Source organism: Peromyscus maniculatus, chromosome 6 (assembly GCF_049852395.1).
Source record: "Peromyscus maniculatus bairdii isolate BWxNUB_F1_BW_parent chromosome 6, HU_Pman_BW_mat_3.1, whole genome shotgun sequence".
Classification (NCBI taxonomy): Eukaryota; Metazoa; Chordata; class Mammalia; order Rodentia; family Cricetidae; genus Peromyscus; species Peromyscus maniculatus.
Genome location: NC_134857.1, coordinates 89,993,848 through 90,020,292, shown reverse-complemented (window position 1 = coordinate 90,020,292; position 26,445 = coordinate 89,993,848). Strand labels below are relative to the sequence as shown.

Below are 26,445 nucleotides of genomic sequence, written 5' to 3'. Positions count from 1 at the left end.
TAAAATACAAGGACTAATGACTCACAGAGTATTGGTACCTGGAATATTCTAGCCACCTCTAAAGTAGATAATGCAAGTTCCTAAGCACTAGTATTTTCCCAGAGGAAGATGGTTGGAAGAGATGCTACTATTCAAACAAGTGACCAAGTGGATCAGACAGATGGCTGGGATATCTATGTCCAATCAAGCCTTGCAACCCTTAATCCCAGGTTTAACATGAAGGTGAATGAGGGTGCATCTTGCTGTTCCTCCCTTCATCAACATGTGTGGTAGGCACCCAGTGTCACCTAAGTACTAAATGAAAAAGACACAGATTTCAGACTCATCTTAATTCACCCTGAAAACTAGCCAGGCATTATTCTTAGACCATGGGGTTTTTTCTTCCCAATTCCTTTACTCCAAGACTAAAATTTCATTACTGAAACAAGTGGAAGAATAAAAACACTATCAAAACAAAGAAAATAAAAGTGATTTGCAATTCTTATTAGGCTCAACACTGTGGTCACAATACAGCAACTCAAAATCATGATCTGAATTAACTTACAAGTTAATATTTTATTTCCTTTGCTCCAAGGAAATTCCTGGAAGCTAACATCATCTTTAAAAATTGTTTCTCATATGTACAATGTTACCTATTATTTGATTTTATAAAACCATCAAATATGTTTTATAAAAACACTAAAAAGTCGACATATTTAAATTCTAAGTCTTATGTTTGATTTAGTGTACAAATGTATTACTCAAGAGCATCTTGCACTTATGAAACAAATTCAGGGCAACTTTTCTCCCCAGAGAACAGTGGTAGCCATTCTTGCTGTAAATGAGGCAACATGGAGAGCAGAAAAGACCTAGACTGAGGTGAAGCTCAGCCTCTGCCATTTGTTAACTGAGAAAAAAAATAAAAACCACAAGCAGAATACTTAATCTTTCCTCTATTTTCTGATTTTTTAAGGACTAATACTTTCCCTGCTACCTCGCAGGATTCTTTAAGTATCAAATGAGGTATTATCCCAAAACCACTTTTGAAATTTAAAGCACTGTATAATAGCAAGGAATTATCACGATATGCTACTCGAGTTTAAACACTCTACTATGAAGATTTAAAATCTGAATCTTTCCTAACACACTAAGAATCAAGATAATACAAAGCTGTGCAAAGTTCAACCAGGAATCCCAAAATTTGTTCGTAAACATCTCAACTATATCAAGTCTATAATTTTTTGCAGTAATAGCATCTAGCATTCCTTTGAACCTGCCCATGATATTGGACAGAAATTAAAGAATTCATCCATGCCTTTCTTTCATCTCACTTAGCATTTAATTGGAGTAGTTAAGGAAAGCTTCAAACTGGATTTTCTTTTCCTTTGAAAAGAAAATATGTATTAAGTACAGACTTGGAAAAATGTCTCTCCTCAAATCCTAAAGAGGGTCATCTAAGGGAGAGTTAAAAGTATTCTGCTTGGATTCAAGAAGTGACGATGACCAAGTGTGGTGGTGAAAATGTGGAATCACAGCACTTTGGAGGTAGAGGTAGGAAGACAAGGAGTCCTAGTCATCCTTGGCAAGTTCAACACTAACAGGAGCTGCATGAGACCCTGTCTCAAAACAACAAGAACTATGGCAATGGAAGGTTCTACTTGAGTAGAGAGCCATTGGCACTTTGTAAGGAAGCATGTTTTTACCATGAGAGCTGACCAAAGATGAAGCAAATAATTCCACCAGGAACTTCATCACACAAGGCATTCAAGTACATGCTGAACTTGGAAAGAAGCACAATGTACAATTCTTGGAAAAGTAAATGTCTTCCGTTGCAGATCCCCTAAATTTTTATACCCCCAGTGGGCTAATAACTGAATGTGTGTCATCACATACATGGGTCTTTTTCTTTATTGACACTCCCAGTGCCATTCTCCCTAGACTAAGACAGCAGGGGGAATAAGCCATTCCATGGGCCTTGTAAGATTGACATGAAAATACTATCCATGGATGTAAAGTATATAACACATAGTTATCACATGAATTCCAATAAAGATAATTTATCACAAATATTTCCAGTGCCTAGAGTGTCTGTTGAAGATGTATGTAATACTCAAAACACATGACAAACTAATGATGAGAGATGTACAATACACACTGATATTTAAAAGTTGTTTCAGAGACAACCTTCCAATCTCTCTAGCCAGCCTGAACTTACCTACTACATCATGAACAGAAACAAAGTCCTTCCTGCTTCCACAGCCAAGATTAGCAATTTCCAAATGCACATTTACTTGTGTTATATGGATCAAGATCTTCTCATTTTTTATGAATAAATACTCTAAATGTTGCTGTTTGGTTGAGATTTTACTGGATAAATCTTATTTAATATTGGCAAAGTCACTAGGTGACAATTATGTCATTTTCCTCTCAGAAACCGTATGCCAAGTTGACTCAGTACAACCACCAATTCCAAAGCACACTTATTTTTTGTGTTAGTCTCCAGACAAGCTGGAGACAGCACAGTCACCACAGGACAGGTGAACCTCTCCTGGTCATGCTGTGATTGTCCAGTATTGAAAGAAAATTGGCAGATCAAAGGCTCTGTTACAAAGGCTCAGGGAACCAACACTAACTCTGCTTAATAACGTTATTTGCATTTCATCTTAACCAGAGTAATGCTTGTTTGCTGATGGAACTTTTGATAGCAATCCTTCATCTTTCCCTCTGCCTGTGATTTCTCCTTCCTCCTAAGCATATTCAGCCAGGGCCAAAAAAATGTCAAATAAGCATTGAATGCAACCAGAGAAAGAGAAGTTGATCCCCACCAAACAGAACCAGAACCAGAGTACTGCTTAATATTTACGAATGGTTTGTTGTGCATGAACTACTTTCCCATGTTTCTGGACAAAGAAAGATACTAAAAGGCTCCACTTAATGACAGCTGAGATTGTTCTGAGCATTGTCCTATCTTGCTTCTTTTTACGACTGCCAATATAATTCCCTATACTAACTTTACTGCCAAGTTTAAAAGGTTATAGACAATGCATTAGATTCAGGGAGGTTGAACTGGCTTCAACATGGAAGATTAATATGAATATCTCTGTGAGACTCAGCTCCATCCAGGGGTAGCAAATCATGCCAGCCTGAATTCCACACCTGTAAACAAACTCTTCATATTAAAACTGGTTAGGAAAGCTATCTAAGTTTTATTTTTATTACATGTATTAATTCATTGTGTGTGTTTGTGTGCAATCATGTGCCTGTGCATATGTGTGCAGCAATCATGGAAGAACTTGCTGGGGGTTCTCTCATTTCACCACCATGTAAGTCCAGGGGCTCAATTCTCAAGTTGTCAGGCCATCTCACTGGCCCATGAAAGTCTTTTCATATGGTAGAATAAACATCTGAGAAACTAGAAGAAATTGCTTTTTATAGCGTGCACGCGCGCACACACACACACACACACACACACACACACGCACGCACACACTCACGCACACACACAAGCACATATATATATATATATATATATACACTTAAGTTTTATTTCTGTGCTGTGACAAAATATCCTGACCAAAAACAACTTAGAGAAGGAAGTGTTTATTTGACTTACGGTTATGGCTCATCAATTCAGGAAAGCCAGGAACTCAAGAAGTTAGTCACATCAACACTCAAGATGCAGTCAAGAGCAGAGAGCAATAAACACCTTGACCCTTGTTTGTTGTTTTCTCCTCATTGAGGGGACAGCCTAGTGAATAGTGCTGCCCACAGTGGGCTGGATCATCCTACATCAATAACGGAGGCAATCCTCACACACATGCTCAACTGCTCTAGATAATTCCTCATTAAGACTCTATTCTAGGTGGTACAGGTGATTCTAGGTTGTACAAGGTGACAGTTCAAACTAACCAACATATAAATATGGACAGATAAAAAGTGAGAAAGCTTGTAAGTAGGTATTTGGGGTATTATGCCAGGAAGCCTGACAGTTCCCATGAAAACACTGGCAGGCTTTAAACATCCAGAAGAAGACAAAGCAGGTATCAACACAGTGGAAATGTCACCCGTTTCACCACCCTACCCAAGGAGACCCATTCTTTAGCCAGCACTACTGTACCAGTATCCTCTGAACTTTCTAGTGTTCCTCAGTGAATTCCCTGGATAAAGTGTCAGGATAAACAACAGGCACAAGTGCGTTCATGCTGGGAAGATAATGCTTCAAGTGCACCAAGATCATCGTGAATTAAAGTCTTCTCTCACTGGTCCTCTCGGGCTGGTGTTCAGATCAAAGCTCAGTGAGCGATTGTGTCCAGCCTAGAGTCTATGGGGCTCATCCTCAGTCTTGTTTCTAAAAACCCACAAATAAGACTTACTAAAATAGGCACCCTCGACTCATTGAGCAGGCAATTATGCTATTCAGCTGGACAGTAAAAATATTGCCAAATATGGACAAGTCACACAGGTTTGTTTTTGTTTTGGTGGGATGGAGAGCATTCTGGAGCTAGATCACGGCTACTGGACTAAACAAACAACAACAACGAAACCACAAAGTTCTACAAATGTTTGGCCCTACTGCTGGTCCATGACAGCTGAGACCTTGATGGCTGACACATATATACTGCATTCCCAAGGTATAAGCATCTTCTTGTGCTCTACACAAGAATCAGTAAGTACAGTGTAGGGACCAAATATGCATCCCCCCAGCCATTTTCTGGAACATACCTTCATTCATTTCCATGTTATCTGTTGTAGCATTAGTGCTCAACATTGATACAACCCAACAGTTCTGAGGAGACTGACGGCCTACATAGCATATTTATTCTCTGGCTTCCTAGAAAAAGCTTACCATTCCCTGGTCCAAAAGCTAAAATTTGTTGTCACAACATATACCCACATTCATACAGTTGAGGAGATTCCAACAGCCCAGCCCGCTCATGAAGACAATGATGAAGAAAGGAGGCAGTGGCACAGGAGGAGGAAGAGGCAGCTCCTGAAGGGTCATGCTATAGAAATCTCTTGCAGAGCTTCGTATAGGGAGGCAAGTCCAGCTGAGCAAAAGTATAAACAAAGTCAGTCGTAGGCTCCCCAGCTCTACGGTCTGCATTCTCATTCTCTCCTTTATCACCTCCAGTCACCCCTATTTAATAGCATTCCAGAGACTGGCCTCTGTGCTCCTTTCCTTTTAGATATTCCCTGTAGGACTGTGCCTGCTACCAAGTACAGAGTCTAGAAATCTGAAATGGTGCCTGTCAAAATGATGTGTACATCTGCTATCATCAGCATGGGTCTTTCAAAAGCAGTAACAAAGACCATCCCCTTTTGAGGTTCCTAGAACTTTCTTTGGAATTGAGGGGACACATGACATGGTGTTAACAATCTAATTTCATGATGAGTAGAGAGGTGCTCTTTATGGACCAGTGGGTGGTGGCTCCTCAGAAAGGATGAATTGAGGAGTACTGGCCATTATGGGGAGAATTGTCACACCATAGGTGCTGATGAGGGTGTTAAGGAAACCTGCTGAGCAGTGGAAAGGATAGGGGCAGGACAAGAGTCTTCCCTGCCATACTATCAGAACACGTAAGTTAAACCACATGGACTATACGTGAAGAATAGAGGACAAGTAAAGCTTCTGAATTTGACAGACTGAGGGCTGAAGGTGGAGTGTGAGGGGAGGCAAGTGCCACCGGGAATCAGGAATATGGAGGAGGAAGAGGAGACAAATATGAGGAAGCTATGGACTCTGAGCATCCCAGCTCTAGAATACAATTTGGATGAAGCTCTGCTTAAATCTCCTAGGGACAAGGAAACTGCACGTAGCACAAGCTGCAAATTATTTCTGCAGTTTTTAGCTCATGTGAGGATGAGATCAATGCTACTTAAAAGACAGGCTGGATAATGTGAAAATTATCCATCCTGCTTTGTTCCATGAATCTTACCGAAGCATCGACTCAGAATGTCACAAAGCAGTCTATCTAATATCAGGTCACCTGTCCATAAAAATGCCTTAGGAAAAACACAATGTCATATTTGAAAGCTAATAATGGCATAAGACAGAATGATACCAACTTCCTAAGTTACAAAAATAAATCAATGCCGCCTGATGAAGAATCAACAGTGGATACCTTCCTACAACACTAAAGAAGTCTCTTTATCCATGGGCTGTTGAGAGTTTTTTACATACTAGAATTCTCTAGCCCATCACGTCTTTGTTTCTTTGCTTTCATTAGTTGTCATAAAATTCTAAAAGCAAAATTTTGAATTTACAATAAAATATAATAACTTATTATGTTCTATGTGATGTGCTAAGAGAGGTTGTGAATATGAGTAACACTAATGAGATTCCTGCCTGCCCCCATGATGTTCACAGTCCAGTGGAGGAAGCAGCCATAAGTAGACAGACAGGCACAAAGATCAAAGGCCCCAGGCAGGTCAGCCTAGGAACTGTAAATGTACAAACACAGCAGTCAAAACAATACAAAAGTAATTTCACTTTCAGTATTTCGAAGAACACAAAAGGGAATGTATTTCACAGTTCACAGACATGCATCTCCTGATACCATTCCCAACCCTCTCAGACCTCATAACTAACTCCAAATCCAAAACCTGAAATAAAACTAACTCACACCAAAACCTAAACCTCCAGACGCATCTCCAGACCCATGAGACATTCTTTATCTACCTCTCTGAGCTCTAACAGTGATGTTCACTGTGGCATCTATCTTAATAAGGAATAAAGAATCCTTCCTCTTCAGCAGAATACAATATAAGCTAAACTGAAAAAAAAAGTGGTAGATTCTCTTTAATGGAAGGGTGATCACTGAGTGGAGGTAAAGTCACAGATGTTGTGTGTGGAGACTCCTTATGTTGCAAAATAATTTAAATTGTGAGGGAATATGGGGGAAATAGGATCATTGATTTGGCATAGAGGTCAGGAGTAGCACATTTGTAACATTTAAAGCCAAGACCTGTGGCATCTAGACCAGCTATCAACCACAGACTTCTCCACGCAGTCTCCAGGCATTTATTGTACATGAATGCTTGAGTACCATGCATTCTCTAGGGACTGAAACAATATAGCCAGAGCAAAACTGGCACAGGGGACAATGGGGAGAGGTGTGACTGGAAAGAGAGGTGGGATAAAAAAGATGCAGGGTTTTCTTTGGTCGTGGTAAAAATAAAATTATATTTTACCAAGTACAATAGACATCTGCAAAGACTGAACGTGGGTCAGCATATGATCAGATGGCCTACATGTCCAGTGAAATCAGAGTGATTGAGAGGGTGAGAAGCAAGGAGCTAGGGATGCAGAGGACTCACACAAGAGTGTGTGGCGAGGAAGAGTGCAAGCCAGCAGAGCCTGGTAGGAGACTGATCTGAGGTGGAGGCAGAGGGCTATGGGAATGCCATTCTTGGCCTCCATCTGTTGATGTTTGAGCAAATGAGACTGGAAGACACAACTTGGGCTGAAACATCAAGGGCTCATGACTGAAATTTAATCAACTATACATTAACTGAACACTACTATATTTAGAAATACATGTGTCTAATTTCAACTGCAATGGCCCCATCATGTTTTATGCCCACAGCTTCTAATAGGTCCAGCAACAAGGAAGTACTCAATAAAAATTTTTAGAATGAACACAATTTTATATTGTAATTACTCCTCTGATATTCAGAATACCTAGGCAATACTTCTGATCAAAACAAATTATACTTGATAAAATATAATTCTGAGTTTGAAATGTGAAAGAACACACATTTATACACTCTATATAGAAACTATGTTTCAAGAAAATGTTCTTCCCTGGTAGAGTGTGAGTTTGAAGGAAATGCTATTTTATTTGACCTTTGGTTATTTAAATTTTTCTTTTTAATTCTGTGGCATGTGTGCTCTTTTTGTGACTTCCATTCCTTTGGGAAAGAGAGAGTGAATAAATTAAGAAGGTACACCGGATCTCACGGTGAATGGACCTCAAACTTGTGGAGCTTTGTGGCTACATCTCCACCCACCCTCCTTTGGGGCAGCTCTCCCTGAGCTCATCGTGGGAGACTGGAAGCTCAGGAGCCACCTGTCTAGATGACGGGTGTGCCACAAGCAGTGTGGCCCAGAGCCCCTCCCTAACTCTATGCTCTCCATCTCCGTTCCCATTCTCTCCCTGCCCTGACCATCAGTCCTGCTACTTAGTGAATGAACATCCTGGGCTAACTACCTCAGCAGGGACTGCCTGAGCTCTGTGCCTGAGCACTGTGCCCTCCAGGACACAGTTAAGAAATCTGAGGTGGCGCCAATGATAATGGCCTGTGTATCTTCAAAGGACTAAATAAAAATGGCTAAAAATTCAAGAATGTAGTTGGGCTGGTCAGGAGAAATCCAAGGCAACAGGACCTTTCCATTGCCCCTAAATGGTACAGAGGCCAATTCTGAACTTCCTGCTTTATCTACTTCTCTCCTCACTTTATCTTTTCTTTCTCTTTCCAGCCCTTCCTTTAAAAGGTTTTGGACTGTAGCACACACTACACACCTGCCATCCCAGCACTTGGAAACCTGGACGTGACAGAACCAGGAGTTCAAGTTCAACTTTAGCTACTAATGAGAATGAAGTCAACCTGAGCTATATGAAACTCTGTCTCAGAAAAAAAAGAAAAGAAAAGAAAAGAAGACTTTGTTGTTCTTTGAGTCCATTTATTTTATAATTTACACAGTTTGAACTTATTCCTGCACTACTAACACAAACACACACATACACATATACACACACCAATCATATATATATATATAAATAACCCCTGTGTATTATTCATAATAAAAACAAGCAAAATAAAGCAACTAAAAATAATCTATTTTAAATAACAAAATCTGAATGCAGTTGGATATTTAATGCCCTCCTGGATAAAGACAACCCTGTGCACTGAGATACCAAACTCTGTGATAATGTTGCTGTTCAATGTTGTTCGGTGTTGCTGATATGGTCCTGTGATTACTAGTTTCCTAAACTGGAAAATGAGTGGGATGTTTATTCATTTAGAGCTAAGCAGAGAATTCTTAAAAACACAGTAAATATAGGGGATTTGAGAAGATATCAACAGCCTCCTAACGAAAGTTCAAGCACCACTGTCTGCGGGCACTCCTATCCATATGAAAACCAGCTTTCTTGAATATAAACACTTGCCACCCTGCTTCTCAGATGACCAAATGGAATTATAGGAGACGAATGGCAACAAAAATCATTTTTGGAATAAACAAAAGCAGGCAATGCCTCCCAACCAGTCAGCCTCTTAAGCATTTAAATGGATGCTTAGAGAAGGCTCCCAGCTCTTCAGCACTTAAGCATCATTTAGCCCCATAATGCCTTCCACAGTCTCAACCACCACCCCTTTTAGCAGGGAAAAGGAGAGAAAACTCCTTCTTCCCTCCCTGTCCAAGTGGGTCACTGTTGTCTCTCTCTGTTCAGCCTTTTCTAAGGAGGTTGCCAAGTTCTACTGTGGTTCACTGCATATTCTAAATGCTGGAAGTGGTTATGGCCAAACAAGGTCAGAGAATATGCTGCTGAGCAAGGATGGGGGTGTGCTTGGGAAAGACAGAGGCTGAGATTCATGTGGCCTCTGGGAGATGCCTTGCTTTCAGTACATCCTCATTGTTTACGGTGCCTGCAGATTCTCTGCCTTCCTCTCTAATGTCCCAAATTAAGAGCAGGATTTAAATGCCTTAAAGGTGTCTGCAATTATTTTAAACAAACAAAAAAAAAAAAAGTCTAGTCATCCTATGAACAGGACTGTCGTTTTCGGTAAATAACACTAGGAAGCATTTCATCTGTCTTAAAAATAGCAATTCTGCTGATCAGCCACCACGGTCCTTTTCAATGCACCTCTAAGCCACAGTCCAGAGAGTTCCAGGAAGGCTTACAAGACTCAGGATAGGGCTAAGGATCCCCGGCAAGGGCTGACCTGCAGAGATGTGGAGGCTTGCTCCATTTCCGTCATTGTTAAAATACCACGGGGCTCTTGGTTTTCTTTATTTTCCATGAGTTCTAAGAGCATAATGATTTGAGATAATGGACAAAACGGGACAAATCTGACCCTTGAGCAAAACTGTAAGCATCAGGATTTACCCAGATTGTTCTGTTTCACGAAGAACAAGGTAAGACCTGTCTTAGAAATCTGGCAGCATGGTTACTAGGGCTTCCTGGTATAACGAGCTTCAAAAAGAAGCAGGAAGAAAGATAATAGGGTAGCCCAATACCTTAACAAAATCCTGGTTTTATCGGGCCCTACTTGTTATAACTTTTGCTTATAGACACCCTCAGGTCCAACTCTGAGTAATTCTGCAGAAAAGCATGTCCACCTTCTACCTCTCCCAAGCAGTCAACAGAACTCCAAAATAAAAATATGACTCTCATTCATAGTTCATTATATTCCTGGGCTGCTTCAACAGTATTCACAGATGTAGAATGCCACGTTCCCTGAAGGTGCAGAAGCCACCCTGAGTGCAGAGGAGCAACTGAAGCCTATCTACACCCCTGTGTACCTTGTAAAGCTGTGACTGCTAGCTGCCTGTGTCTAAAATGCCACTCCCCCCACCCCCACCCCGTCTTTCACAGCAAGAGAACCTTGATTCCAACCCAGATACAAACCCACTTGAATCAGGAATGATAACCTCAGCCTCCCCTCTCGTGTGCAGTCATATGACCAAGTTCTGGCTTGACTTAAGAAAAATACACGTTGTTAAAGGTTCATTAAAAGAGAGGGATTACTTTCTGCCACCTACCATGTGGATTTTATAGCTAGAATTCCAGTAGCTCTTTTATACTTTAAAATGACCAACACTGAAGACAGAAGGCAGATGCAAAGACAGCAGAAGAAAGCGTAAGCCTGACAGACAGCTGATCCTCGGAGAGCCACCCTATTAGACAGCCTCTGCTTACTACAGATTCTTGTACATGAGAGAGGATAAGCATTTACTTCATCACTTATCTTGTAGTACAGATGAGCTATTCGACTTAAAAAAAACTGAACAAAATGGTCACTGATATGTCTATCATTCAGTCCTAGGAGCCTGCCTCCTCTGAGACAAGACACTTAGCTGCCCTCCCCTGGAGAAACTCCTTCACTCAGAGATTCTACAGCCCAAGAAAAACATCAGAAAATTCCAGTCTTACATCTTTCCACAAAGACCAAAAGCTTGAGATCCACTCTGCCTCTGGATACACTCACTGTCCCCAGCATCCCATGCTACAGATTTGGACCATGCAACTCCAGGTGCCTCACTGAAGGAGCACAAGGTACATGAGGTTGACCATTCTGGATCACAGACTAGACCAACATTGCCCACTTACCACCTGTGCCAAAAGTGAATGCAACCTGTAATGAAGGCACCATGTTAAGGCAACCTTTAATACTGCTGACCTTTTATACTGAACTAAAAATGTTAGCTTTGTGCTCATATACATATTATGATCTTAAACATAAAATACTACTACTAGCAGCAGTAATAAGAGACAGCACCCTTTTATCAATAAACACCATATGGCTTACATTGTAGCATCTGGCTGGAACTTCACTGAGATGGTATTTGCAATTGACTAAACATCAGTATCCCCATTTTACAGATGCAGGAACTGAGGCTTTCAGAGGACAAATAACTTAGTGAAGACTGCAGAGAGCTACACCTGTAATTATAGCACAACTCAGACTTGTTTTAAACTTAATTAAAAAAAAAATCTATACAATCCTGTCTTTTAAAAGATAAGGGAGTCTTGAGCCAGCAAGATGGCCCAGCAGGTAAATGTTCCTCATATTCAAGTTGATGATCTGAGTTCTATCCCTAGAACCCATGTGGTGGTAGAAGAACAAAATCTATTCCTGAAAATTGCTCCCTTACCTCCATGGACATGCTGTGCTGTACATGCATGTACACACACACACACACACACACACACACACACACACACACACACACACAAACGCGCACGCTCACACAAGCACAATAAATAAAAACATAAAATATTTTTCACCAGAACTTCAAAAACCATCCTAATTCAATCTCAAATTTTGTATTAACACAAGCATTTCTTAAAATAGAAACAAGCAATAAATCTTGATAGAATTGGTCAACAAGTGGTGAACAATGCCAGAACACAATGAGACAAACCTCCAAAGTGTTCCCTTTTAATTCCATCTTTTTTAACAGTTTCCTTTCAGGGCAACCAATGTGTTCCCACGAGGAGGGTCATTATGTACCTCCTTAGTTTATAAATATCAAAATTACAAAGAAACACCCAACAGCGTGTTCTTGCTGGGTACAGCTCTGTGTGCCCTGTTTCTTTTGAAGTAGACCTGGGTATTTTCACCACTTTGTTGAGCATCCTCTTTAAGTCAGGGAAAAACAACACTGAAAGAAACCCAGTCCTGAAGCATTCATTGAATATACCCGAAACTCAGCAAGGAATGAAACAATAAGTGAGTTTAAAACAGAGGGAGGGCATCTGTCTTTATATTAGAAGCAAAGAATTTGCACATATGTACATATGTGTGGGTTTTCTGTTTAGTTGAAGGATATATTTTAAAACATAGTAATTGCAGGAAAATCTTGTCCTTATAATTCCATTTCTTGAGGGGTTAAAAGGTAAAAACTGAAAATACTCCTGAGAGAAGAAAGTTAAAGGGAAGGATTGAGCTCCCTCTTTCTTTCTTTTGAAGAAATTCACCAACATTCCTGTCCTCGGAGACCAGATGACCAGCCCTCAGTCTGCCCATGCCCATGCTCAGAGGCTCTGTATGCTACCAAGCACTAGCAGAGAACAGCTGCTGTGACTCATCAAGGATTTAAATAGTGGGACGGGACACCAAGAGTGCTTGAAAGGAGAAATGTAGGCTGGGGAGATGGTTCACTGGGGAAAGCACTTGCCAGCCGAGCATAATGCCCAAGTGTGAACCCTTAGCACCCAAGGAAAAGCTGGGCAGAGGTGACAGCTGGCCTTTAATCTCAGAGCTTGAGAGGCAGAGGAGATCCCAGAGGCAAGGTGGCCAGCAGGTCTAGCCAAATCAGTGAGTTCTGGGTCCAACTGAGAGACTCTGACTCACTACATAAAAGGCAGACACCAGGGAGATACCCGATGTCATACTCCAGCCTGCCATGCCCCCGGCACAGACACACACACACACACACACACACACACACACACACACACACACACACATCACATGTGTGTGCAAGTGCACACCATAGACACAAATAAATTTTTAAAGTAAAAATACTCACAAAGCCATTTCAAACTGTTCCAGCCATTTTTTCTTTAAATCTTTTGTTTTGCAATAAAATTCTAACCCATTTTGTCCTTGGGTATGGATGAGGTAGAAGCCATAAGACCACTGTGAAAATGAATAGTCTTCAAGTTAATAATTATCATTTGTTAAAAAAAAATCCAAATTTATTGGAGTGCCTAACCCTCCACATAAAACCTTATAGCTCAATCAGCATTAATACTGATGATTATAACCAACTTCATATTGATGAGAAAATCATTGTTACCATATCGATCCTAGGAATTAAAAATGATCAGATTAGCTATGTAATGATCCCATCATAGCTCACAGGAGCCTGTACCAAATCAGTCTCTGAAAACTAAATTCCTGAACCAGTAAGCAGCAGTAAGGTGTACTAATGTGCATCTGACTCCAGATTTGCAGGTTCTATATTCAAATACTCAACAACTGCAGATGAAAACAGCATTAACCACATCTGTACTCAACATGTTCAGACTGTCCCCCTTGTCATTTTTGCTAAACAATATGGTACAACAGCTGCTTACAGGAACTTAAGTGTTGTCTTAGGTATTAGAAAGAACCTAGAGATATTTGAAATTATAGGGACAGACATGCATGGGCTATATGCAGACACTAAGCCATTTTGTATAAAGGCTTGAGTGTCTGCAGATTTAGGCATCTGCCATGGAAGGGGTGGTCTGGACACCAAGGGATAGCTGCACTTGAATATTGAAAGCTCTACATAAATTACTAATAGCAACGTCCCGGAAGGTCACCTTTTTATTTTCTTTGTCAGTGGTAGGATTGTTGGCTATCTTGTAATGCTGCAGATCTATGATTTCCTTCATCTCATAGTTATCCCCTTTCCTTTTACACACAATCACTGCCAAGTCGAATAAGAAGATGTGCCTGAAAAAGAGAGACAGCGCAGTTGACTGACAGACATGATTTAGGAGCTCATGCATTTCGCTTCCTGGATGTGATTACGCCAACCAAGCATTCTTCTTTCGGGCCACATGGGAAGCGATGAGGAATGCAGGCTCACAGAAGCATCACAGGCCTCCACAACATCGGTGGAGAAATGGTGCCACTCCACCCCAGCTCCCCTCAGCTTAACAACAAGAAAGGGAAGCACCCTAAGAAGAGCAGCATATAGACTACATTGAAATATATATTGAAAGTACACGGTGAGGTAAGCCATAAAGCTACTCATGAATAACTGATCTCTTATTTAAAAGCCAAAAACTCAGAAAAAGTGTTCATAATCAGGACAGTAGCTCTCCTACTACCTTCAAAGCCTGGAAAACTCTTCATCCCTTCCACAGACAAGGCAGAAAATAAATTCCCAGGGTCCCCACTCAGGTGGGAACTACTGTCCTTCTAGGTGAGTGAACCCAAGCTGGGGGATGTGTGTGAATCGCCAAAGGTCATATTGATGGTGTGGTACAGAGTAAGATCACACCCAGGCTAACTTTAGAGCCTGCGCTTTCGCTCCTTACGTTGGGTGTCACAATTTAATGGGTCACCTTAAGCACAGCTTGGGTGTAAGAGAAAACTGCAAAAACAGGAAAGCGATGGTTAAGTTTCTGTGCTAATATTTCTTTTTTCTTTTTCTTTTTTTTTCTTCCTTATTAAAAGCCATGTTAATTGGGGAAGGAAATGAACCCTCTAACCTTATCATCCAGCCGCAATAGATGCGTGCTTTTTTAAAACTCTCGGTGATTAACACACATATTCTTAACCAACGATTGTGACAATGACATATTCACGGTGCTCAAACACTTTCCTCATCCTCAGACTCAGAAGTGTGGCTCCTGAGAGCTACCTGTGGAATCCGGGCGTCAAGGCGGAAGCAAGAGCTGATGCTGCCCCCTGCTGGCAGACTTTCTCTTCTGCAAGAGTCCAGGAAATCACCACAAAAGCACCAGTTTGACAATCATGTTTCCTAGTGGCGACTGCTCAAGGACACTGTCCAAAAGCTTCCCTAAATAAAAATATAACTAGATAGTCCCCATTTGACCTTTCTTCTCTGGGTGCGTTGCATTATTTTTAGTTAATTTTTAAATGAATCTGCTTTTTTAAAGGCAATCATGGTTTTTGTGGCAATTGTCTGGTGGCATTTCACAATCGGGAGTCATTTTTTCACCTGTCTTATTTTCAAGGGTTTTCATTTAGCCCTTAAAGACTTAGGCAAATCAACACAGTACAGACTAGAAAGTGAGGTAATCCATAAAGCCTACATTAGAGAATGTAAGGGACCACCGACTGGCCTGTCCCCGTGCCTGACCACCCCCACCCCGTCCTAGAACAACGGACACAAGGTGCCATCGTGCCTGTGACAGCAACTACTAATTGTGAAAGGGCGCAGTGCTCCGATCTTCTCACCTCTCTTGCTTCGTATGCTTGTCCAGTGTGGTTATTCGGATTTCACCGTCTCCCTGAGGTCGCCCAAAGAGCAAAACTGGCTGGTTCTAAAACATAAACGCATTTGTAAATAAATAGAACATGTGTGTCTGACCTTTTCACAATCACATACAAACAGAAGTAAACATTAGTAAAGACATTTTCCTGGACAACTACCCTATTACAATTGATATCATTTTTATTTATTTTAACACAGTTACTCTGAACACACAAGACTTTGATATTAGATATGCTACAAAAATCCATCTGTCTCTGTAATTACAGCAGGCATATTGCCGACACCACTTTTACATGTGATCTTAAAAGGGAAGTGACCAGAGCTGGATCTAACCTCCCTGAGGACTACATGCCATGGTACCAGAAGGTACCTCTCAAGCTTCCAAAGGTAGGAAGCAACCAGCCGTCCCACCCAGCTATGATGCTTATGAAACACATCAATGACCAGCATGGCATAATAACCATAGACGTTCACAGAACTTGACAGTAACCAAGAGCTCTCTAATTGGACTTATGGCCCATCAATAAAAAAAAATCTTGCCCGGGACTGGAAACCTATCCAGTTAGCTAGGGCTAGCGAAGTCATAGATCTTGGAGGAGAACCTACTACCATCCCTTTACTGAACTAGCACAATCCCTAACTACAGTCTAAGTAGTGATTCTTATACCCACAGGTAAGTGTAGTCCCCACCCCTCACCAAGGAAACTTCATTACAAAAAAGCACAACCAATTAAAATGCAAAGTTGTGGAGCCCAGTCCTAACTCAAATATCTACAACACAACTCCTGAACTTTAGGCTCAGGGACCATTGCAGAAAAGGAGGCAGAAAAACTGTAAAAGTCCAAGGAACAGCAAGTTTTCTGTGAGACCCTGTTTCCTAAAATACCAGAGAAGCTATACCCATGAAGTTTCCCCAGCAGGACTTCCGAAACATGAGTTGAACAAAGACAGATAGACTTGCAAATGCGGAAGAGGAAAGATCACAAGGACTCAAACCTAGACAAAAAAAAAAATAAATAAATAAAAAAAAAATAAAGACAAGTAAGAAATGCTGAGAATGAGAGAATAGCCTTCTCTGAGTTGAGGGTACATCAATTGGTTATCCAATGCCAAACGGCCAGTTCCAGAAATATATGCATATAAGTAACATTATACAAACTGAGCAGGTTGTATCTATACAACAATTAGCAAAAAAGAGGCCATGAATTTGAAAAAGAACAAGATGGGGGGTAACTTGGAAGTGTTTGGAGGGAGTAAAGGGAAGAAAAAAATGATGGATGTAATTACATTATAATCTCAAAAAATAAAAAATATTATTTCAAAGAAGAAGTTCAATTCCAAAAAAAGAAATACTGTAATAATTTTAACTGGAAGAAGATTCTAGTAACTAATATTTGTCATACATTCAGGGTGGCATAACACAGCCTCTATCTTCATAGAACATACCACCCACAGGGAAGCAATACTTACAGAAGCATGTAATTGCAGATACATAATTATCCCAAAAGCAGAGGATAGGAAGGGGATATAATTTCATCTAGGGATTCAGGGATGGATTCCTTAAGCTAAGAGCTCCAGGATGAAAAATTTTGATATAACAATTAAATGAGATATTTCCACAAAGGCAAAGAAATAAAATATTTTCAAACTACTAATAAACACACAGTACTTGTTAAGAGAAAAAAAGAATTAACTAAACATTATAAATGACATCTAGAAAGTTCATTCTAATAAAAGATATGTGATTTCAAGAAAATGATAAAATAATAAATGTTTGCTGTCAAAATCCCATTGTTATACTCTAGAATAAACAGAATAAAAACTTCATCTTAAAATTCATATAGGGGGCCAAGTGATGGTGGCTCACTCCTTTAATGCCAATACTTGGGAGGTAGAGGCAGACAGGTCTCTGTGAGTTTGAGGCCAGCCTGGTCTACAGAGTGAATTCCAGGGCAGCCAGAGCTGTTACCCAGAGAAAACCTGTCAAAGAAAACAAAAACAAGACATAAAAAAAATCATACTGGAACCTCAGGGGACCCTTGGATAACTAAATGAACCCTGAAAAACAACGAAGTTGGATACTTCATACTCCCTGACTTCAAAACTTATTATAAAGCTAGAATAGCTAAAATAGTACAGCATTGGCATAAAGACCAGCAGATCAATAGACCAGTGGAATAGTAGTGATCCCAGAAATAAGACTCACATATTAGCCACAATTGTTTTCAAAAAGTTCCAAGAACCTTCAATGGGAGAAAACACTGTTCTTGAACAAATGATGCTAGGACAACTGTAAGTCTATAAGAAAAAAAGAATGAAGTTGGACCTTAACTTTATACTGTATCTCAAAATGACTCCTTGGAGCCGGGCGGTGGTGGCGCACGCCTTTAATCCCAGCACTCGGGAGGCAGAGCCAGGTGGATCTCTGTGAGTTCGAGGCCAGCCTGGGCTACCAAGTGAGCTCCAGGAAAGGCGCAAAGCTACACAGAGAAACCCTGTCTCGAAAAACCAAAAAAAAAAAAAAAAATGACTCCTTGGAGCAAAGATCTACACGTAACAGCTGACACTATGAAGGCCTTACAAGAAAATAGAGAAAAGGCTTCACAGAATTAAATTTAGAAATGAGTTCTTAAATGTGACACTAGATGGATGTATAGGCAAGAAAGGAAAGGTGGGTAAATGAGAACTCAGGGCATCACCAACGCTATCTATAGAAGAGGGTCTCAAGTACCCGTGGAACAGGGACTGATGGGTATACACATGTATAAATAACTCCTACAAACACACATGCACATATCTGCAGGCACATACACACACCACATCACATAACAGGACTCAAAATTAGCCAAGGTATTCAGATGGACATTTCTCCAAACATGTCCAATGAATACCCAAAACAGTGTTCGATACTTTTAATCATGGGAAAATGCAATCAAAACCAGAAGCAGACATGATTTCATGTCCATTTGGATATATATTTTGCATGTGTGCTTAGAAAAATGAAACATTAAAAAGAGGCCTGAAAATGAGTGCTGGTCAAGTTTATGGAGAAGCTGGAATCCATTTAGATTGCTAGTAAGAATGCAAACAAGGGCAGCTGCTCTCCAGAATGGAGTGGATATTACTCAAAATTTAATCACAGAATGACCATAGAGTTCAGAAATTCCACTATAGAACCTAAAGAAATTGGAGTGGACATCCAAACTGACATTGGCATACCACACGCCGCAGCATTATTTATGACACTTCAAAGAGGAAGCAACCAAATGTCCTCTGAATAAAAAGATATAATATGGGATCTGCACATACAATGATACATCAGATAGCCTTACCTAGACAAAACTCACACTCTGCAACATGAATGAATGCTTATGGCATGAGGCTGAATAAAATAAACTGGTCACAAGAGCACCAATACCATATGGGGCAACAAAGGGGCTGAACTCATAGACAGAAAGAATGGTGCCAGGGACTGCCGAGAGAACAGAGTTGGGAGTCTGTGCTCAGTGAACACGGTTTCACAGAATTAAGAGTTCTGGAGTTGGATGGAAACAATGGGTATACAAGATTATAAATATACTTAATGTCATATGTACACATAAATGTTTATGGTGGTCAATTTAATGTTACTCATATTATCACACTGTCAATGCTATGTACCTGTCAGGAGATACACTATGGAATTCTAAAAGGGAAAGGGTGATGGGAGGTTAGGAAATGGGATTGCCTTTAGATTGGACCTTGAAGGAATGTGAGACACTATAATGGGGAAGAATACTCTAGGCTCTGAATAAAATATGTTCAAAGACAGAACCACGAAAAGCTCTAGAAAACTGGAGAGTTACAAAACAGCATAAGTCCCATGATGTAAAATATGTGGGCAGTTGTTCACCGAATGAGTTCAGAAAATGTTTTAAGTTCATCATTGCGTACTTTTAAATGGGTGATTGTTGATAACCACAGGAAAAGTCTTGGCAAGCTTGGGAAAGAAGGTTAATTAGAAAACAGTTGTTTAAAACAAAACATATAAAGAGACTTTTGGTTACAGGGACTGTCAAGGAAGCAGGCGATGGCACCAATGAAACAGAGGTGGCTGTACATGGGAAAAGAAAGGAATGCTCAGGGGCATTCGGAACACAGCGGTGAAATCACTTTGCCAAAAATACCTCAAAGCCATTCTTCTGTGCACTTCCTACAGGTGAGCCAGCCCTCCATTCTCTCTGGAAACCATTTCAATAGCAACTCAGCTGCCTCCCTAATGGGACTCCTTGAAATACAAACACAGCTGGGACGCTCCACTCTAGGGCAGGTAGAAGCTGTCCTAGATTTCCGCAGCAGTCACAATGAAGCCCTAACCTATCCTTGGATCCAAGGTTATGCAAGCTATTCCCATCCCCTGTGACTGCAGAGAGCTCATCACCTTCTGTTCTCATCACTTCTAGCCACCCTTGCCTCTCAGCTTCCTGAACACACCAAATGCTTCTTACCCATCTCTGGACTTCCCACTTTCAAGGCATTGCCTGGATCACTGACCCAATATTTCTTCTTCTGGCTTCTCACTCTCTGGACCCAGTTCAAATGAAGTGACATGAAAGGACTTTCTCTAGCCATTAACACCTAAACTCAACTCGGACTCTCTTTACTGTCCTCTAGGACTCCTGGGAGAAGAGGCCGTGAGAGACTGAGGGAGAGAGGCAAGCACCAGAGGTTCCCAGGCAATGGTGAAGTCACAGGTGACATCACACGAGTGTGAAGACCAAACAGACACAGGAGGGGGAAAAACCAAGGCCGGACAGCCGAAAGTTGAAGGTAAACCATCTTTTCCTCAACAGCCGCACTCAGGGCGTCCCAAGATTTGGGGACAAGGGGAAGCTGGATGGGAGGATAATTACATACCAAATTTTCTATAGATAGCTGAAACTGCTTAATTTCACGAAGGGTCTCATTATCTCTTTTCACTTCATTCACATATTGTGCCAAGTCCTAAAGAATAGGAAGAAGGGTGCAGAAAGAACACACAGGAAGATTAGCGATACAAGCTGCTTTGAAAGAAAAACACATCATTAATTCCATCAATGATGAAAGTCACCACCGTCACTTCTCAGTGACAATGAAATGAACACTCAGTCAATCAAAGCTGCGTCTCAAAGCCCATTTTAAAATGTGGGGCATGCAGCTGGGAAGTCTGAAGAGTTGCCGTTTACCACACCCCTGAGGAGAGGAAGGATACTGCTGCTGCCTTAAAAGACAAAAAAAAAAAAATCTGCAGCAATACAAAGCCACACGGAAAGTAGGTCAGGAGATTTTAAATTCCGGGAGCATTAATGGCCGACCTTGACAGGGGTGCATCTCTCCCGGGTTAGATGAAGGGCAGAGCTGAAGGATTAGCAGCTAGGAAAAAGTAACAAAGTTACATGGTGCCCTAGCAAGACGGTCATTTGAAACCAGTTAATGTCTTGTTAGCTCCAGAGAAGGCTCAGTCAAGAAGGCTAGTTCAATTTCAGAGTTAATAAACGAGAAACATGGGAGAGGTAAAGAACAGAGCTGAACAAAAACAGGAAAAAGAGAACAAAAACCTCCAGCCATTCTTCTCGACCTGCCTTCACTTAACTTAAAATGGCTTTTTTTTTTTTAAATTTGCAAAAGCATTAGCTAATCCTCCCATACTGTAACTGGCTATTTTTATTTTGTGTGATCTACATTTTCCTGTTTTCTAAGTTTTGTTTTCTCTCTTTTTTTTTTCTTTACCCTGTTTTAAGCAACCAATAGGAACAGAACTCTGCAAACAGCAACTCTTAAGTATGTTCTCAGGGAAGCTTGGCTTTTGGTAGGAGCCATCCATAAATGACTTCCTTAAGGACACAACATTTGTTGATTTTTCTAGCCACAATAAATGACCGAGTAATGGTCATGACACCCATGCTAACATCATCTAAACAGCAGAGCCAGTGCGAAGAGTAGTCCAGAGCACTGTTAAATACTTAGACAATGCACCGTCATTGCCTTTCAAAAAAACAAGTACGTGACTCTGTTTCAGTTAGAGCTCAGAGTCAAGTTGACTAAGCATAATGTGAAATTTGGGCTTTTGGACATGCCCCCAACAAGTTCACAACACCTGCCTTTATCCCTCTATGTGCCTTCTTGACTTTCAGGTTTAACTGGGAACAAAATCCCTAAGTGAAATCCTTGTACAGCATCCACCATGGACAACCTGGCAGAGGATCAGTCTGAGGAAGGAGAACCACACTGGTGTTCCTATGGCCCTCTGCTTATTCAAGCCAACAGGCACATAAACAGCACATAGCGAGTCGTTCCTGGAGGCTATAAAAGTTAGCAAACGGCAGAAAGTAGTATTATCATACCTCTCGGTTTTTGGCATGTTTTAGTCTAGCACTTAAATCCATATAAAAATTCTAACTTCAGAGGCTGATGCAGGAAGAGTGCCACAGATGGAGGCCAGTCTGGGTGACAGCAAGTACCAGGAAGTTCTAGTCTCAGAAAACAAAAACAAACAACAACAACCACCAAAAAAAAAAAAAAAAAAAAAAAAAAAAAAAAAAAAAAAAAAAAAAAAAAAACACCAATAACGACATAACAAATATCTCCCTCAGTAAGCGACTTTGCTCTTCTCACCCATACCAAGCATGCATGTTGGCGGGCACACATATGCACGCTAGCCGTTCGAGTCCCATGGTCTCTAGGCAGGAATAGAAGACACGAGCAAGCTGCAGCTCTCTCACCTTCATTGCATCCAGGGCCAACTTCAGGTTCGCCTTCTCCGTAGCATCGTGGGTGTGTTTGACCAGTTCCTGTTTGGAAGACGCAGGTTAGCAATGCTTTCCTTAAATTTAAAACTAACACTGAAGAAACAAACAGAACATTTTTAAAACACCAATGAGAAAAACATTAAAGACGCCAATATCTGCCTCTCCACACCGTGATAATTTTCATGTTGACTGTCCCTTTCAGCCATACTCTACCCTCACCGTCACGCCCGTCGGTTTCCCGGATGTTATGCAGGATGGCCTAACCTCTGAGGAATGGATGCTTCTCTATCCCATCCCACACACACTGCTTCTCTAAGACTGTCGATTCTAATGCCACATCTCCACTTTGGGGACAAGAGGATGCTTTGTGTGTTCTGCTGTTACTGTCTTGTTTAAATGTCCTACATCTCTACATACTCTTCTGTCTCAGTTTCCTTTCTCTTTAGAGAGTAGCTGTTCCCTAAATATTAACCCTTTTATTCTCGTTTTACACATCCTCCAAATTTGATCCCAGCCACTGTCATATCAACTGCCACCCGATGAGGCCATCACTCTGCAGTTTACCTGCTCAACCCAGAAACCACACCCGACACCAGACTCACACGTCCAACTAAATAATAGTCCCACAGAGCCCTAAGTCCAATAAATCCCCAACTTGTTCCACCCTTATCCAGGATGAAAGGACCACTGACGGTGCTGGATTAAGTAGTGGCATTCCCATTGGTGTGATAACTGAAGCCAAAGCCTGAAATGGTGTCCCAGGCTCTCCATCCTCTCTCCTCCCCTATGTCTCATTGATGCTAACCTTGATCCTGCCCTAGAGGGCACTTACTTTCCTGGCGGTCATTTTTTCAACAGGTTATTCTGAAGTGCTTCGAACTAGACTTCGGACCTAGGTTCTCTCCTTCCAATAATCTGTTCATGCCTCTGACACCAAGCAGGTCTCTAAACTCTGAGTTCTACCTTGTCCCCACACTGGTTAGACTGCAGTGAGTCCCCAAAGGCTTCCATTATTACCCAATACCTCCTAGCTCTCACACGCTGGGTCTGGATTCTGCAAACTTCTCTTCATCCCTTTCTCTCAACTTCCACCCAGACAACCTACCTCCTGCCCACACTAAGTAACCTACAGTTCTCAAAGGGTATTCTTATTAATGCACAGGACATGGTGTTCTCTCTTAGAAAGCTCCTCCCCTCATCCACCTGCCAAACTTACACTAGTCCTTCAAAGACCAATTCACAAACCATCCCTCTAGGAAGATAGAAGATGAAGCCTCTCCTGGGGTCCCCAGCGAACTGAGGTATAGTGGACTCCTTTGTGTCCCTTCTGTGTGCCCATCACATTGCTAGACTTCAGAGGTCAGCTTACTGGGGTGGGTCCTGTTACACAATACATTCCTAACACTGTTTGGCACACACACAAAAAAAGCTACTCAAAATTCTCTAAAGGCCTCAGTGCTGGTTCTGTTTCCTGTTACAAACAGGACCTACAGAAAGAGAGAACTACCAAGTATAAAAACCCGCCAAAATCCTGTTTTTATTCTCACTTTGTTAAATAAAATAGAAAATTACTCTTAATGGTTCCAAAACTCCCCCTATAAAATGTTTTAAATTTTATAAATCATGATCATCAAATCAGCCAACAGCTGAAAATGATTTCCTTATAAAATCATGAAAGAGCAATAGAAAGGAGAAAAATCACAAACCAATAACCACATTTTTAACAAATTTCTAGACACCAGACATTTGCTCCAAAACACATCGAAATTAAAAAAAAAAAAAAAACTCTAAACTTTTTATCTCCATGTAGTACCCAGAATAAAGCTCCCTATTTTTAAACACCATCATGGAATCTCTTGAAATCTAAAATACAAAACATCAGGAGAAAAAACCAGTGGGTCAAGTCAGGAGTTTCAAAACCATGTCATTGTATTCCTTAGTTTATGAGGCTGGACAAAAATCTTAAGAGGTCGCAGAGTCTTTCTCTTGATCTGAAATCTTCTGAATTCTTCAATCACTGCTTCACTCCATCAAAGCAACAAAATAAATCATTATCTTATTTTGGACATGTTTTTACCTCCATGATATCTTGAAAGCTGATTGCCTGAGTCGTCCTTATTATTTTTTCATAAAACTCAATTTGATTAAGTTGCTTTGAGTTTAGGTCTCATAAATGTTTTAATGCATTTTTTAAGAAATAATCAGGGCTTGAATTTTTCTGATTTCTCAGTAGAACCAAAATAGAAATGACTAATAATTGCATGGCTACAGTTCAAGAAATGTAATATACAAGATATACAAAGCACAGAAGACTCAAAATTCTATTTCACGTACAGGTAGTAGTTTTTTTACAATGACATTCCAGGAGCATCAGCTGGGTTGGCACACTAATACAATAAGACATTTCTTTGGAGCAGAACTAATAAGCCTCCTGGTATAGCTATCAAATTAAATTTATAAGACTCTCCACCCTCATTAGAAGACTAACTGTGGAAACCATAAACTTCGTGGGCTTTAGTAAGAATCACCTCACAGTAAGTGTAGCCTTATTACATTTAGTGCCGTGAAAAAGCAATACAGCCCACAACACACTCCTCTATTAATTATTGTGATAAGATGGAGAATCTGATGAGGTTAATCTGATCAGATTCAGGTACATTGACTCACTGGCAAATGGTTATTGCTAATTCCGAAAGATGCCATTGAAAGCATATCTGTATTTGTTCCACTCCCTTTTTTTTTTTTTCCTTTTTTCTATCCTGTTTGACGAACACAAAATGTGACTTTTTAGTAAATACAGATCTTTTTTTTTTTTGCTAAAAGGAAAATAAAATGCTTAGTTGTCCTGGTCATTTCACACTGAACATTGATAATTCAGAGAACGTGCAGCATGCTGCTGATGCGCCACGGTGTCCTGTGGGATGAACAAATGCAGGGTAGAGCGTGGTTAAAGTACAGACCTGGAGGAGGAGGTGGTACTTCAGTACACGCTGCATGGGAACCACCAGCAAATCTCGAAGAGTAAATTTCCCGTTATTTGCTCTTTTTGAACATTCCTAATGCAATGGATTTCAAATTTGTTAGTTTTCTCAAAGGACGTCATAAAACACTACAAGATGAAAAGTCTACAAGTAGAATCCTTTTAAAATACTTTTGCTCTTTTCCTTCACAATACTTCAGTTCAAACAATAAAGTGTCTTCAGTTTTTTTAAAGCAAGTCTTAGAATATTTCATAATCGTAATATGAATCAAATGAACTATTTCATCAGTGAAGATTATTTTTATAGCACATAATCCTAGCCCTCCAGAGTTTTCCTTTAGAGTGGACTCCCACATTCCCCATAGGCTTATGAAGCAGATAGCAGCAAGCCCCCCACTCATTAAAAGTGGTGGGTTCATTCACCTTCTTGCTTGGTGTCATGAATTCTATCCAATTACACTTTCCAGTCGTTCCTCCACCCCCCCCCGCCCCCACGCCAAAACAAACAAACAAACAAACAAAACAAAACAAAACAAAAAAAAAAACATCCCTTTTCAAAAGCATTCTGCTAGGCTTTAAGATGAATCTCAATCAAAATCATTTCTTTTATCTCTTCCTCCCCTCCTCCCTCCATCCCTCCCTCTTTTGGTCTGTGTACATGTACACCTTGTGGCCATTTAATTATCACTGTAAAGAGTATCTGCCCCAATATAACCTTTTGGACTAAAGACATGTCCCTTAAGCCTCTAAAATTATTTTTTTTAAAACTCTCTGTTTGCTTAATAAATATTTATTGAACTAAATGAAGTGGAAAATGTGACTGAATATGTTAAAATAGAAACCTGCTACCACAGTTAATATTTTTAAAGCCTCAGATTTTACTTATTTAATCCTCTTTTAAAAATACTTTAAACTGGGCATAGTGGTGCATGCCTATAACTGTAGCACTCAGGGCCTGAGATGGGAGGATTGATGTAAGCTTGAGGCTACACAGTAAACTTTGTCACAAAACAAAAAACCAAAAAGTTTACTTT

General features: G+C 40.5%; 1 protein-coding gene across 2 annotated transcripts in view; it reads right to left on the bottom strand.

Annotated features, from left to right (window-relative positions):
- The window catches only part of Vav3 (vav guanine nucleotide exchange factor 3), a 336,756-nt gene that overhangs the window by 141,742 nt on the left and 168,569 nt on the right, over positions 1–26,445 (bottom strand). For both annotated transcript variants that reach the window (XM_015998110.3, XM_006979446.3), the window contains exons 10-15: positions 25,392–25,487; positions 22,405–22,473; positions 20,561–20,647; positions 15,628–15,713; positions 14,019–14,151; positions 13,238–13,347 (exon numbers count right to left, since the gene is read on the bottom strand). In XM_015998110.3, coding sequence (XP_015853596.1) covers positions 13,238–13,347; positions 14,019–14,151; positions 15,628–15,713; positions 20,561–20,647; positions 22,405–22,473; positions 25,392–25,487 — 581 coding nt within the window. The remainder of the gene's footprint in view (positions 1–13,237; positions 13,348–14,018; positions 14,152–15,627; positions 15,714–20,560; positions 20,648–22,404; positions 22,474–25,391; positions 25,488–26,445) is intronic.